Raw genomic sequence first — 15,755 nt, 5'->3', positions numbered from 1 at the left:
TCTGGGGGACATGCAGGATTCTGAGGTCCACACCATGAGAACCGCTGGGGCAGGCGATTCTAACCTCATCTAACGCAGTCTGGAAGACTCGAAACACACCATAAAGACAGTGTTCATTTTCTTCTCCAGCAGGGGAGTTCACTTCAAGGCATATGTCCAATTACTGCAGGTAACGTGAGTGGACAGTCAGTACTCACAGCAGGCAAAGCCACAACACAGCTTACCTCAGTCATTCCTAGTTCTGCAGCCTCACTCAGACAGCCTGACTCCTGAAGGTGCTTTGGGAGACACTGAACTTTAGATAAGGAAAAAAAAAAAAAACCCTTCCGGAGAATATTTCAATGTGGCTTCTCTTAAACATTTGATAGGGCAGAATGATATTACAGGAGAATCAGTGTGGTGAAGTGTTATGTAACTACTGGACAACTGTATATATTAAATGTCTATAAACATGTTTGCATATAAATGTAAAAGCAGCTACATATTGAACCAACACAAATAACTACAGAGAATATACTGGATACTGTACCAAAATGGAAATTTTCGAGGCTCTTGGAAGTATTATCTCTTTAAATTGAGTATTATCCTAAGTATTTCAAACAGTATCAAAGAAAAACACTTTAAAAATATAAGCATTAGGGTTTTAAAGACCTGGAACTTGAAACAGTAACATGTATCTTGATTATGAACGGAAAAGATAAATATTGTGCTATTCAACATAATGCTTTCCAAAGAAACCTTTCTAATTCATTAATGCTGTGTTAAATCAACCCTGAAAATTAGTTAATGTCCCTAACGCCCTAGAAGCCATACAACAGGGAAGGAAGGGAACAAACCCACAAACAACACAGTCTGCTGCAGATGAAAAGGCAACGAACAGACTCTAGGCTAAGCCTTTCAATCTCTTTTGCTATCTGGTTTTCATGACAATTCTGTGCATGCCATTGTCTGTCACCAGATGTTGGCGTGTTCTTGGCCTGGGGACAGGAGTGTCAAGAGGGGGGACAGAGGATGCATGTGAAATGGGGATGCCATGGACACCGATGCAGAGGGACAGCTGCTAACCATGCAGCCCCATCACATTGTTTCATCTATGTTTCTCAGCCTAAGTGCAAGCCTCCCACCCCAGTGCACTGTCCCACCCCATGGCCCCCAGAATAACTGAAATATTCTGCAGAAAGATGAAAATATATAGTACTCCGGGATTATATGACCCTCAGGTCATGGTTGGAAACATTAGGATTTATATTCCCTTCAAACACTTGCAGTAAAAGAAACTCATTTACACAGCAGGGAACAATAAGCTTTCACAAACCTCAATTTTCTCATCTTGAAAAATAAGTGGTGTCAATTGTTACCTCTAAATTCCCTTCCAGAATTAAGACTCCGTAAGTCACAATCTGATCCAGGGAGAGATAGACAGACTTGGATGTAAATTCTGGCTCTGCCATTTGTGGCTCCGGGCGAGTCATTTAACCTTTCTGAGAGCTCAGTTTTCCCATCTGTAACACAACAATGATACCCTCAGCCTTGGGGGTTGTGACAACACAGGGACAGCCCCTGGGGTAGAACTTGGGACAGTAAATGGTAGTGGTCACCATTTTCACTGCCTTCAAAGACTACCAGACAACTTCTCTGCCTGGCAGGAGACCCGATTCTGCCCTCGTTTATCTAATTCAAGAAAAGAATGTTCAATTGGTCTTTGAGCAGATCTTTTCCTAAAAGGCCAAAATACTCCAGCTTTAGTTTTGAAAAATTCATTTGGTTCTTATATGAGAGAGAGACTGCAAGATGGCATTTATCAAAAGCATGTATGGTCATTTCCTTCCCTAAATTTCACAGGACACCTGACTCCTAACGTTTGTCTCTATGGTTTGCTATTAAACCCGTCACTTAATCATTGCCTCAGAGTTGAAGCAACTCAAGTATTATTTGCTGAAAAACATCAAGCTTTATAGAAAGATATCAGGTTCCTGCACCGTGCAGCAGTGGACAGATTAAAGATATTAACTGCCCTTAGGTTTGTTGTAATTGGAGTGGTAAGGTCTTGGGAAGTATCTGAGGACTTCTGCTTTGCTGATCCTGATATAATCAATTTCAGCACTTTTATTCAGTATCTTCTGGCTGGGTAGATAACTCTATTTGAACACTATCTTTCTCTGCAAGTTTTATAGTCCAATTAACCATAATACTCCAGTTTTTACAAATCCTCTGTTCTTTTTTCTAAAAACCTGGATGAAGCACTAAGAAAATATTCTAATAACCTTATCATCATCACTAATGGAATCAAAGCGAACACTGATATGGCTCAAATCATTTATGTGCTGGCAGTGACTCTCAGACATTTGCCTCTGACTTCCATAACAAGATAAACTTGTTCTCTGAACAAGACAGAACATGTATTTAAGTACTGGTAACTTCATAGCAGTGATTTTGACAATGAAGAATCAAACATTCTCGGAACAAGGATAGGCTCACCAAGAGCCACATCAATGCTTTCAACCCAAGAGCATACCATTTAGGATACAGAATTAACTTCAATATATGTACATGAATCCTCAAACCAATGTAGCTTATTCAGCTGGTTTATGAAATAGATTTTTAAAAAGACATACTGATAGAAGTGAGCAGCACTGACCATTTTGTTGACTGCAGGCAAATAAGAGGCAGTATTATTCACGAACTGATTTAAACTTGGAACTGTGTTGAGGGACTTTTGGCCTATTTACCAAAGGGTCAGGTTTCTCTGTTTTTGGCAGCATGATGTCAGTGGAAAAAAAACATAACAGGAATTAAAGAGACCTTATTCAAATCCTATATATCACTTAGAAGGTGAGTAACTGATCAAAATCTAACTTTGCTAAATCTTTTCTCCTTTCAAAAATGCAGAATTATGATACTACAGCAGAGTTGCTGTGAGATTATAGATAATATACACAAAGTATCTGGCAGAGTACTTGGATGAGAGTGGTGTGTAGCAATGATAATAAAAATCATAGCAATACAGAGGGGTAACAAGGGGTTAGCTTGTGCAGACTGATTTTCTACATCAGATTAATTTAAAATGAGGAAATAATTTTCTTCTTAATAAATGTAACTTTCATTAATGGCAGCTATCTTTCCAAACATGAGTGCCACTGGGGAAGGCAATACGAGCCGGGTGACCTTCCTGGAGAGAGACCAGAACCATGCTGGGGAGAAGTCCCCTGCAGACCAGGCTGTTCCAGGGACAGTTCTCTGGTTGCACTGGCAATGAGGCATCAGGCAGCCACTGCACTTCCTCTGCACCCCTCTTTCCTCATGTAGGAAATGAAAGAACAGGACTAGCACTCTCTTGGTTCTCTTTTCGCTCTCCTCTTTAGGATTCTAACTCGTAAACAGAGAACAGTGTGCGTTGAAGCTTACCCTGCCAAATCGCCTCCATTATTCTCAAAAAGACCATGGGGCACAACACCAGAAGAATATTTACAATTGGTTTTGAACCTTAACTTCAATATTTCCTACCTTGTATGTGGCAGAAAATTTAACTTACTTTCTGGAAAACATGTTTCGTTCTACTGTAATCTTATTATTTAAAACTATTTATGTAATCTTATTTTCAGGGGTTTTTAATTTCATAATAAAACTCCAGCTGAGTTGAAATTGAGCATGCATGCGCTTAGCTTAAGAAAGAATTCTGCGTTCTGGACAAAGTTTAAACCCACAGAGCCAGTTTAAGAGCAGAAATAAAAAGAGTTGCTTAGAGAAAAACTGTGGGCAGTGAGCTATGTACAGAGAAGCGTAAAGTCATGCCCTTGAGGCCAAGCTGCTAAGCCAATCTCAGGTCACACACCTTGCACCAGGACACTGGAGCCTCAAGGCCCTTGTGCTCAGATGTGAACCAAAAAATCTGATTAGTATTGCACATAAAGGAAGCCAAACAGCCCCACAGTACGAGAATGTAACAGGAGTCCTCCAAACCCTATGATCAAAGAGTATCCCCTTCACATAGCTCTCGGTGGAGCTGGCAGGGGCTGGCATTTAGTGAAAGGTTTCAAGGCTGTGAACACAAGTCAATGGTTTTCTACAGGATGGAGATGTGGGGTTCGGGGCCAATCTGCCAAAATGTGCCATTCATAATGAATCTCTAAAAAACAGCAATCTCTGGGCCAGCCATCAGGGTGGGGTCTGTAGCCTGGAACAGATGATGACAAGTGAGTCATATTCTCATCAACACTTTATATTATATTACTGTTTATGTTTCACCATCATTTTAATCCATCACTTTCAATTTATTTGAAACCATCTGTTTCTTAGACAACCCCGATGGTCTACTCCGTGCCTTATATCCCAGAGAACCCTCTCGGCTGAGTCCTGCACTCAGGGTCTACATTCCTCCTGCTTCTGCTACGTAAGGGGGGAGTGGGGGGGCTCTGTCACTTATACCCTGCATTCCTGTTTTCAGGCCTACTGTGACATGGAAGCTGGAGGAGGCGGGTGGACAATTATTCAGCGACGTGAGGATGGCAGCGTTGATTTTCAGAGGACTTGGAAAGAATATAAAGTGGTAAGGACATTCTTTAAGGCATCAGAAAAGAATTTCCCTTGTGAAAAATAGCTTTCAAGATCTGCGGAACCTTAACCACCAATCCCAAACTAACCAATGACTTTTGACATGGTTTTTAAAATTGGTGCTTCAGTCTCCCCTTTAAAGAATGGCCAATATAAGGTAAACTGTATCAAAACAAAAGCTGCAGCCAGGCGTGCTGGCTCACGCCTGTAATCCCAGCACTTTGGGAGGCCGAGGCAGATGGATTACCTGAGGTCAGGAGTTTGAGACCAGTTGGCCAACATAACAAAACTCTGTATCTACTAAAAATACAAATATTAGCCAGGTGTGGTGGTGCACACCTGTAATCCCAGCTACTCAGGAGGCTGAGGCAGGAGAATCGCTTGAACCTGGGAGGCAGAGGTTGCAGTGAGCCAAGATCACGCCACTGCACTCCAGCCTGGGCAACAGAGTAAGACTCTCAAATAAACAAGGCTGCCACTACTTAGCTTATTTTTAAAGGTGGACTCAGAATTTTTTTGGTAAGCCGACTGTTTAATGGTGCTTCACATTCCCATGAACTGAGCTGTTTATGCCAAGGCTTCTGCTGGTGGCTCCCCAAGTAGTTCTCATTATCCTAATACAAGTTTTCTTCCAGCAGCAGCTTAGTGTCTAATAACTGACCTATTTAAAATCCATTTTCCTTTGGGAAGGACCCTAAATTGTCACAGCACCAGAAGTAATTTCTGCTATTTGATAGTTATTCTATGTTAAGTTGACAGACTATCCACTTCAAATATACAAAGAAAAAATTACATGAAATAATTGAATTTAACAACTTGCATTACAGGGATTTGGTAACCCTTCAGGAGAATATTGGCTGGGAAATGAGTTTGTTTCGCAACTGACTAATCAGCAACGCTATGTGCTTAAAATACACCTTAAAGACTGGGAAGGGAATGAGGCTTACTCATTGTATGAACACTTCTATCTCTCAAGTGAAGAACTCAATTATAGGTAAGTGAGTTCATGGTAATCGAAAGAAAAAATTAAAAGATTTGTGGCCGGGCATGGTGGCTCACGCCTGTAATCCCAGCACTTTGGGAGGCCGAGGTGGGTGGATCACGAGGTCAGGAGATCGAGACCATCCTGGCGAACACAGTGAAACCCTGTCTCTACTAGAAGTACAAAAAAATTAGCCAGGTGTGGTGGTGGGCGCCTGTAGTCCCAGCTACTCGGGAGGCTGAGGCAGAAGAATGGCGTGAACCCGGGAGGCGGAGCTTGCAGTGAGCCGAGATCGTGCCACTGCACTGCAACCTGGGCGACAGAGCAAGACTCCGTCTCAAAAAAAAAAAAAAAAAAGAAAAAGAAAAAAAAAAAGTAAAAGGTTTGCTGGGTGACTATTCCAGAAAATGAGAAACACAATGATTTAACCAAGATCTAAACTATTCTTATATTACCTTAAATGGAAAAACAACTTGTTTCTCAGAATTATTACTTCTTTAAGTTTCTCTGGGTTTAAAATTCTAACTTTGGTTATAACAATATAAAAGAAACTTCACACAAACAGTATTTTGTCCACTGTGTTTACTGTGGATCTTCAAAGCCTAGAAGAACTCTGCCTGGTAGATAATTGGCTTTCATAGATATTTGTAAAATCAGTGAATAGTAAGTGTTTCCATGATAATATGTCACATGAATAGCATAAATGATGGATACTTGTGACTGTGCTGTTTTATTCCAAAAGGTTTCAAAAGTTAGTCTGTCTTTATGAAGTTTAAACACATTCAATTGTCTTCAATCTCAAAGTCAAGATTAGTTGTCAAGTTTAGAGATGGCAGAGTTAGGTGGGATGGTTAGTCAACTCTACTCTCCTCTACAGGAAATACATCAGATTCACAGCATTCCCTGGGTGTTTGCCTTGTCCTCACCCATTTGGTAGCAATAATCATAAGTAATAGCATGGGCAACCTTGACTGGGAATTTACTTTCTGCCTCTAAAATGCCATGAGAGTAGAGAGAGAGAACAGCAATGGGACTCGACAACCTAGTGTGCAAGATAAGTACGGTGAAGCCACATGCACAGTAATGCTGGTACACAAGGCACATAGAGGCACTCCGAAATGTGTGTGCAACGGTAGGGGCAGAGAAGTGAGACTGTGTGCCCACTGGCACCAACGCCAGCCTAAAGGAGTCTAAAGAGCACAGACTGGTGGTGCCTCGTGATCATGGAGCACACATTATGAAATACCCACTTTGAGGTCAGAAATTAGCAAATGAAGGTCAACACGAACATCACAAAAACAGTCATCATCTGACCTACAGTCTCGTCTTCATCTCATTAATGCCCAAGTCAGACACTCCGCTCCACGACCTGAACAGTCTGAAAGGAGACACAATGTTAAAGTCCTTGAGCAGGCTGCTCAGGGGAGGATTGTGGTGGGCAGCACGGAGAAGCGGCTAAATGTCAAGTTGCCTGAACAACCAAGTGAAAACTCTACAATGCCCAGTATGTCCTGCTGTACAAACAGTGGATGAAAATTCAGAAGCATGTTTGAGAAACAGATATACATGGATGTGACTCTTTAAACATCAGTGAAGCATATTCACTATTCTCATTATGGAAAGATCAGGCTCTCCTGGAGAGGCAACAACCGAGATGAATGAGAAGATAGGTGTCTGGGCCTCACAGCAGTTCCAACTTGACTCCAAAGAGATCAAAACTTCAATGAATTTTGAGACACAAGTGGTTGGTCATTGTTTTACCTCCAAGTTAAATATTTTTTCAACTGGCAACAGTTAGGAATCTACAACAGAAGAATTAAAAAAAAAAAAAAGAAGCACAAAAATTAAGGATTAGGCTGTTTGTATAAGAAGATTTTTACAAAATGGGTCATTACCCTTGTACGCTGACATTATAAAAATATTTTAAACTGAGATGGTTCTTAACAGATATTTCCTTTAGAAATGCAATCAATTTTTGGATAGGCTATTTAGAAAAACACACACATTGGTTTAAAGCTTAATTTGCTTGGCAAGATAAAATAGATATTACATCGAAAATTATTATCCTAATAAAACATGATGCTAGCATGATAAGAGAACTGTGAAGGGACTGAAACTTCTCATAACTGCAAATGCTTTGAGACGCCAGTTGTATGCAGCATGTAAGGGATTTTTTTCCCAGAAGAAATGTTCTCCAAGTGTTGGAAAACTGGAATATACATGTTATAAGAAATGCATAAATGCATCAATAGAATTTGATTCTTTCCAGTAAAACTAAAAGCTATGCGTACATTAAACCTTAAAAATTCATCACTTTTCACACACATTCTGGCAGTTTTATATAACAATGAGGTTTAATTGTTAATGTTGATGTTACCTCTTTACTCTACTGTTATATAAAATCATCCCTGGCAAAGCTGCAGAGATTGAAAAAAAAATCAACCCATACCAATGTAAAGCAACTTCAAGAACAGGGCCATTCTTAATAACCAAATTTTAAAGAAAGCACTTTAAACCAGTGGGCCATAAAAGGACCTAAAATTACACAAAACCTTTCTAACACAGACTCATAAAAAATAGTATTCTCCCTTATTTTTCTTGCCTCTGGGGATAATTTAACAAGTTCCATGAGAACTAAACATGTTCAAAGGAGACAAGAGAGAGTTAAAAGATAAGCAAGGGAAGTGGTTCATCTCAATCCTGTCTATGATTAATGGGAAGACAATGGAAAGAAAGTACAGTGTTTCAAAATCCCAACAGAGATGAGTATTTATGACATTAGCATTTTGCAGCAGGCATTTAGAGACTGAGCTATGGCCAGTCTCACTTTTGAAACATGTGGGAAAATACTGAGACTCACATGTCCAGTTCAGGGCTTAGGATGAAGTTTCTAGGGCTGCCTTAATACTGAAGTCACTTAGGAGCAACACTTACAGAACTCCACATCACATGGCCCTACCCTCATCTTTTCACAGCTTCTTCAACAAACAAACATCTCTGTTTAGGTGCGCACCAGTGTTGAAACATGGCAGAGGCATTTGCTGCATCTGGTGCAAATCCTACCTCCATGACTTAAGAGTCTGACCTCGGACAAGTTTATATCTCTGAACCTCAGTGACTTTCAGTGCCAAAACAAAGATGGCGGCCACCACTGCAGGTGGTTATAAACATCCAGTGTGCATGCAGGTGTAAGCACCTGGCCTGGCCCGACCAGCAGGTAAAACTAAAAGAACATTTTCTCTCTTCTTTGTATTCTTCCAATACAAACTGTTAGAAATTATATTATTCCAACGTGGCAGCTCGCCAACATTAGCAGGTTTTACAAAGAAGGGCATCATCTTGGTGCTTCAAGTACACTTCTCCTGCCACCATTGCAGGATTTGCTTTGTAGGCTCCTCGCCTGGATCTTGGTGTGCCTGTTTCTCCACCAGGACGTGAGGACCCAATGTGCCAATATGGCATACCCCATTACGTGAATGCCTGCTCTGATCTGTCCTGAACCATCTGCCAAGAAGCTTCTTTGCAGCAGAAACTCTTGAGCATAGTTACGGAAAATAAAAAAAAAAAGAAAGAAAAAACAACCTCAAAAATATTGTCTTCTCCCTTCCCTTATATGCTCCTTGCTGGTACACAGATGACCGATGTAAGTCGTATTTTTGCAATTCAACTTACAATGGTTCAACTTAAGATTTTTCGACTTTACGATGGTGTGAAGGTGATACACATTCAGCAGAAACTACACTTTGGGATTTAAATTTGGATCTTTCCCTGGCTAGTGATATGTGGCACGATGCTCCCTCATGACGCCGGGCAGCGGCAGCGAGCCACAGCTCCCAGTCAGTCCTATGATCACCAGGGTGAACAACAGACACTGCGTGCACCGTGTTGCCAAATGGCTCTGTCTGACTGTGGGCTAATGTGAGTGTTCCGAGCACATTTAAAGAAGGCTAGAGCTAAGCTATGATGCTCCGAAGGTCAGGTGTATTCCATGCATTTTCAATATACAACATTTTCAACATACAATGGGCTTATCAGAACATAGCCCCATGGGAAGTCAGGGATCGCCTGTATTGTAAATAGTGTCTAACTTACCCCGACATTTGTTCCTTTCTCAATATCTAAAAGTTTAATTATATTACCCTACTATACAGACATGAGGCAATGTAGACACAAGGATTTATTTTCAGCACCGTTCTGTAGATTTCTTCCCCAAACTCAGTGGCCATTCCTTGTCTGCTGCATTCTCCATCCCCCCGGGGCCCCCTGAGGAAAATAATGTTTGAGGTCGCCCAGTTGTCTCAGGACTCCGTCTCTATGCAAGATGACTGGAGACCTGGGAGAAGGACCCTGGTGCTGCATTTCTTTCTCTTCTGTTTATCCGAAAGCAGCAGGAAAATAAATTACAGGGCTCTACAGTCGCTTCTGATAGTTGTGCAAGTGATATGTGTTGAAGGTTTCATGAAAACATCCCTCTTTGCTGAAGGATTTGATGATAAGTTGGTTCCTGTTTATACCAGTGCAAAATATTTTGTCCAGAGTATGCATTAGTCCATTAACGAGTACAGAACACGCTTCTGTAGAATGGAATTCTTCATTACAAAAAATTTTCCACTACGGTAAATCAATGACCCTAGCCAATTTGTTTTTTTTCTTTGCACGCTTACAGGATTCACCTTAAAGGACTTACAGGGACAGCCGGCAAAATAAGCAGCATCAGCCAACCAGGAAATGATTTTAGCACAAAGGATGCAGACAACGACAAATGTATTTGCAAATGTTCACAAATGCTAACAGGAGGTAGGGATGACTTTCTGTCTTCCTATTTGTATTGGCAAGGAATGATTTCATAGAAGGAAAGGCTGGCAATTTGGACTACAAATTGTGATTTCTAACGATGTCCACAATTTCATATGTAGACACACTAGCTTGATATAGGTAAATGTGTTTTTCACTTTTTTTAGACTAAGCTTTAAGTGAGAATATGATATGGAGCTAGACTTGTCAGCAAGCCAACTGTGTCTCCTCAAGACCTAGCCCTGGCAAGGAGAGGGGATATTTGATTCTTAGCAAGCTCTCCTGGGTTTGTGCTTGCTGGATACTAGAGAGATGGTTTAATTACATTTTGCTTTATTTAAAAAGTTAAAAATTCCAAGTAGCAACCACAACAGTAATATAGATTATAGAAGTATTTCCAACTAATAATTTAATGTTCAAACAAGGAATTTCCAGTTGTCATTTATTATTTATTTATTTTGAGATACAGTCTCCAGTTGTTTATTTATTTATTTTGAGACAGAGTCTCACTTTGTTGTCCAGAAGGGAGTGTGATCGCAGCTCACTGCAACCCCTGCCTCCCAGGCTCAAGTGATTCTCCTGCCTCAGCCTCCCCAGTGCTGGGATTATAGGCGCCCCCCACTGCACCCGGCTAATTTTGTATTTTTAGTAGAGGGAGGGTTTCACCATATTTGCCAGGCTGGTCTCGAACTGCTGACCTCAAGTGATCTGCCCGCCTCAGCCTCCAGAAGTGTTGAGATTACAGGCGAGAGCCACCACACCCGGCACCAGCTGTCTTTTTAAAAAAGATTCCATTAATATATAGCAACACCTATAAACAAAAATTAGTTAACCCACCTTTTTTAGTAAATCAAATTAAAATGAGTCATCTTCTACTTTAAGGCCTTTCTTGTATTGTACGTTTGGTATTACACTGCGATAAAACAGACAATGAAAACCACACTCATAAGCCAAAAACCATTGTAGTAGTCACTTAAAACAGATGGGTTGGTATTCAGAAACATTTGAGAGTTCAAACATAGGAATAAACTTTTAGAAAATGTTATTTTTCTGGCCGGGCCCGGTGACTCACGCCTGTAATCCCAGCACTTTGGGAGGCCAAGGAGGGCGGATCACCTGAAGTTAGGAGTTCAAGACCAGCCTGGCCAACATGTTGAAACCCCATCTCTACTAAAAATACAAAAATTACCTGGGCATGGTGGCTGGCACCTGTAATCCCAGCTACTCCTACTCAGGAGGCTTAGGCAGGAGAACGGCTTGAACCTGGGAGGCAGAGGTTGCAGTAACCCAAGATCGTGCCACTGCACTCCAGCCTGGAGGACAGAGCGAGACTTCACTCAAAAAAAATAAAAATAAAAAAATAAAAAATAAAAAGAAAGTGTTATTTTTCTGATTTGTTAAAAGTTTAGAAATTCACTGACAGGAACAAACGCTACTTAGTGACTGAGACAAGAAAAAAGTCTGACAAATGCTGTCAAGTTAGTTCTTGAAAAACACTGAAAGATTTAAAGTAGCAACAAAAACTCTGCCAATAGTGCAAAATGAATGTAAAGAATAACAGGAAAATTGGCAGGGTTTAAATTCTAGAGAACATAAATCATATCTGCAAAAATTAATATGTTACCCACCCAGGAAAATCAAAGGTAACAGCTATGGTCAACATATTTTATAAATGAAAGTTACTACATTAAACAAATGGATGACCCAAGTTATGATGCATTTACACTATAGGAATCATTAATAGGGCTGGGCATGGTGGCCCCCGCTTGTAATCCCAGCACTTTGGGAGGCCAAGGCGGATGGATCACCTGAGGTCAGGAGTTTGAGACCAGCCTGGCCAACATGGCAAAACCCCATCTCTACTAAAAATACAAAAATTAGCCAGGCGTGATGGCATACGCCTGTAATCCCAGCTACTCAGGAGGCTGAGGCAGGAAAATCTCTTGAACTGGGGAGACAGAGTTTGCAATGAGCCGAGATCGCACCAGTGCAATCCAGCCTGGACGACAAGAGTGAGACTCCGTCTCAAAAAAAAAAAAGCATCATTAACAGTCGAAAGGAGGATTTAGTAATGAAAATAATATGAAATTCAGTAATTTTCATGTCTTTAAATTTCATGCCTTTTATGCTCAAAGAATCAGGCCTCATTAAAAAAAAAAAAAAAAAAAAAAAAAAAAAAAGCAATCCTCTGGTTCCTGAGATAATATGACTACTATTTGGTACCACAGGTCCTCCCTATGTTACACCATTATTACACCAATGAGCAAAGCCCTCCTACTGATTTTGCAAAAGCTTCCTGTTTCCCTCATCCTGGCACAATCATCCTTTTTAAAGCTGAACAGCAGGGAAAGGGTCAGGTAGAGGAGCCACAGATGCCCAGGGCTTTGTTTCCTGTCTACCATTTCCCCACATGCTGGACCCAGCTCTCTCCTTGAGAAGGGTGTGCTTGTTAGACCACCCGTATGTGGCGAGCTTCTCAGGAGAGTAGGAGAATCGCATTAATAACCAAGGAAACCATATATTTACTTACGCAAATCAAGATTTAGGGGCTGAGAATGTAATTGGAAAAGAGACTGGGGAGAGGAAAAACAGCCCAAGAGAGAAAGTGGAGTGGTCTTGCCTGTGAAGAGGTCAAATTCCAGCCAGTGGTCTGGACCATGAATGAACCAGCCTAATGAGCAGCTCCATTTTGCATGGACAGCAACTTCTCTAGTTGGACAAGCTCCAGAAGGCACTGACCTATGAATCTGTCAAAGTCCTGAATATGTGAAGGATTCTGAATAGAACACGCAAACTTCCGTCCAATCTGCATTCACCTGAATCAAATGAAGTCACTGAGCTGTTACCACCAGGAAAGAATGTAGGAACCTGGATGAAATAACAAACCACTGTATAAACACAATGTATATATATACATATAAAGAATATATATATGTTTTTATATATATACATATATAAAGAATATGTATGTTTTTATATATACATATATAGAATATGTATGTTTTTATATATACATATATAGAATATGTATGTTTTTATATATACATATATAGAATATGTATGTTTTTATATATACATATATGAATATGTATATGTTTTTATATATACATATATGAAGAATATGTATGTTTTTATATATACATATATGAAGAATATGTATGTTTTTATATACATATATAAAGAATATGTATGTTTTTATATATACATATATAGAATATATATATTCTATATATACGTATATATAAAGAATATATATACATACATATATTCTATATATACGTATATAAAGTATATATATTCTCTATATAAATATATATAAAGAATATATATACATATATAAATATATATATAGAATATATATATTCATATATAATATATAAAGAATATATATATTCTATATATATAAATTATATATATAATTTATATAAATATATATATAAATATATATATAAATATATATATATAAATATATATATAAATATATAAATATATATATATATATTTATATATATATATAAATATATATAAATATATATATATATATAAATATATATAAATATATATATTCTATATATATAGAATACATATATTCTATATATATAAAGAATATATATTCTACATATACAGAGTATATATACTATATATACATATATAAAGAATATATATATTCTATATATATTCTATATATACATATATAAAGAATATATATATTCTATATATATTCTATATATACATATATAAAGAATATATATATTCTATATATACATATATATAAAGAATATATATATTCTATATATACATATAAAGAATATATATTCTATATATACATGTATATATAGAATATATATATTCTATATATACATGTATATATAAAGAATATATATATTCTATATATACATATAAAGAATATATATATTCTATATATACATGTATATAAAGAATATATATATTCTATATATACATATAAAGAATATATATATTCTATATATACATATAAAGAATATATATATTCTATATATACGTATATATAGAATATATATATTCTATATATACGTATATATAGAATATATATATTCTATATATACGTATATATAGAATATATATATTCTATATATACATATATATAGAATATATATATATATTCTTTGGCATAGAGTTTTTATTAAGAAATAATGCATTACGGGTAAGGCTAAAGAGGACCTGCCAGTGCCATTCCCTACCTGACGCTTGGGTCGAGGTTAATTCACTTTATTTATTAATTTTCCTACATATGGAGATATCAATCATAATTATTTTCTCTATTTTAAAAATTAATATAAGGAGTATAATACTGTATGTGTTCCTCCAACACAGTGTTTTTGAGATTTATTCAGATTAACATATGTAAAATCAAGGTTACAGCAGTCCTCCCTTATCCTTAGGGGAAACATTCCAAGATGTCCAGCAAATGCCTGAAATCACAGACAGTATCAAACCCTATGTATATATTTTTTCCTGTTCACACATACTTACAAAGTTTAGTTTGTAAACTAGTCACAAGAGACTTAACAATAATAAAACTGAATAATATACAACATATTGCTTCCAATTTCATGGATATAAGATTTGTTCTTCTATAGATCTTAGCACCCTTAGTGTACGATTTTTTTCTCTCCTTATTAAGTCAGGAACTTTCACCTTTGCACTTAAAGAAAGCACTTTACAGCTTCTCTTTGACATATCTGAATTGCCAGCATCATCACTCTTGCACTTTTGGTGCCATTATTAAGTCAAATAAGGGTTACTTGAACATAAGCACTGTGATACTGTGACAATCGATCTAATAACCAAGACAGCTACTAAGTGATCAAGAGACCGGATGTAGACAGCGTGGATCCACTGGATAGAGATCATTCATGTTCTGGGAGGGATGAAGTGGACAGCAGGAGATTTTATCCCGTTACTCAGAACGGCATGCAATTTAAGGTTTATAGATTTTTTTTTTTTTTTTTTTTTGAGCCGGAGTCTCACTCTGTCGCCCAGGCTGGAGCGCAGTGGCGCGATCTCGGCTCACTGCAAGCTCCGCCTCCCGGGTTCACGCCATTCTCCTGCCTCATCCTCCCGAGTAGCTGGGACTACAGGCGCCCGCCAACACGCCCGGCTAATTTTTTGTATTTTTAGTAGAGACGGGGTTTCACCGTGTTAGCCAGGATGGTCTCGGTCTCCTGACCTCGTGATCCACCCACCTCGGCCTCCCAAAGTGCTGGGATTACAGGCGTGAGCCACTGCGCCCGGCCCCTGCTTATAGATTATTTCTAGAATTTTCCATTTAATATTTAGGGCTCAGCTGACTTCAGGTATCTGAAAGTGCAGAAAGCAAAAATAGCAGATAAGGGGGGGACTACTGTGTTTCTTTCTCTCACAAACCCCAGCATGCTCCTGTTTTCGG

At 38.5% G+C, this 15,755-nt stretch overlaps 2 protein-coding genes across 16 annotated transcripts in view; one reads left to right on the top strand and one right to left on the bottom strand.

Annotated features, from left to right (window-relative positions):
- The window catches only part of MCPH1 (microcephalin 1), a 270,092-nt gene that overhangs the window by 151,091 nt on the left and 103,246 nt on the right, over positions 1-15,755 (bottom strand). The window contains exons 13-15 of one of the 12 annotated variants that reach the window (XR_010112893.1): positions 13,067-13,195; positions 11,591-11,640; positions 10,764-10,906 (exon numbers count right to left, since the gene is read on the bottom strand). The exons of 6 other annotated variants lie outside the window; for them this stretch is intronic. Coding sequence is in view for 5 of the 6 variants with exons in the window: in XM_055107253.2 (XP_054963228.2) it covers positions 13,067-13,195 (129 nt within the window). In the remaining variant the exon portion in view is untranslated. Of the gene's footprint in view, positions 1-5,564; positions 7,336-10,506; positions 11,641-13,066; positions 13,196-15,755 lie in introns of those variants that run through there. 5 more of the 12 variants (XM_055107255.2, XM_055107253.2, XM_034965554.3 and 2 more) reach the window with 5 other exon arrangements.
- ANGPT2 (angiopoietin 2) overlaps positions 1-15,755 on the top strand; it is an 86,071-nt gene that overhangs the window by 57,735 nt on the left and 12,581 nt on the right. For all 4 annotated transcript variants that reach the window (XM_003805352.6, XM_055107258.2, XM_008970138.5 and 1 more), the window contains 3 exons: positions 4,445-4,546; positions 5,379-5,545; positions 10,200-10,330. In XM_003805352.6, the coding sequence (XP_003805400.1) occupies positions 4,445-4,546; positions 5,379-5,545; positions 10,200-10,330 (400 nt within the window). The remainder of the gene's footprint in view (positions 1-4,444; positions 4,547-5,378; positions 5,546-10,199; positions 10,331-15,755) is intronic.

The sequence above is a fragment of the Pan paniscus genome, chromosome 7, assembly GCF_029289425.2.
Source record: "Pan paniscus chromosome 7, NHGRI_mPanPan1-v2.0_pri, whole genome shotgun sequence".
Taxonomy (NCBI): Eukaryota; Metazoa; Chordata; class Mammalia; order Primates; family Hominidae; genus Pan; species Pan paniscus.
This window is presented reverse-complemented; position numbering and strand designations above follow the sequence as displayed.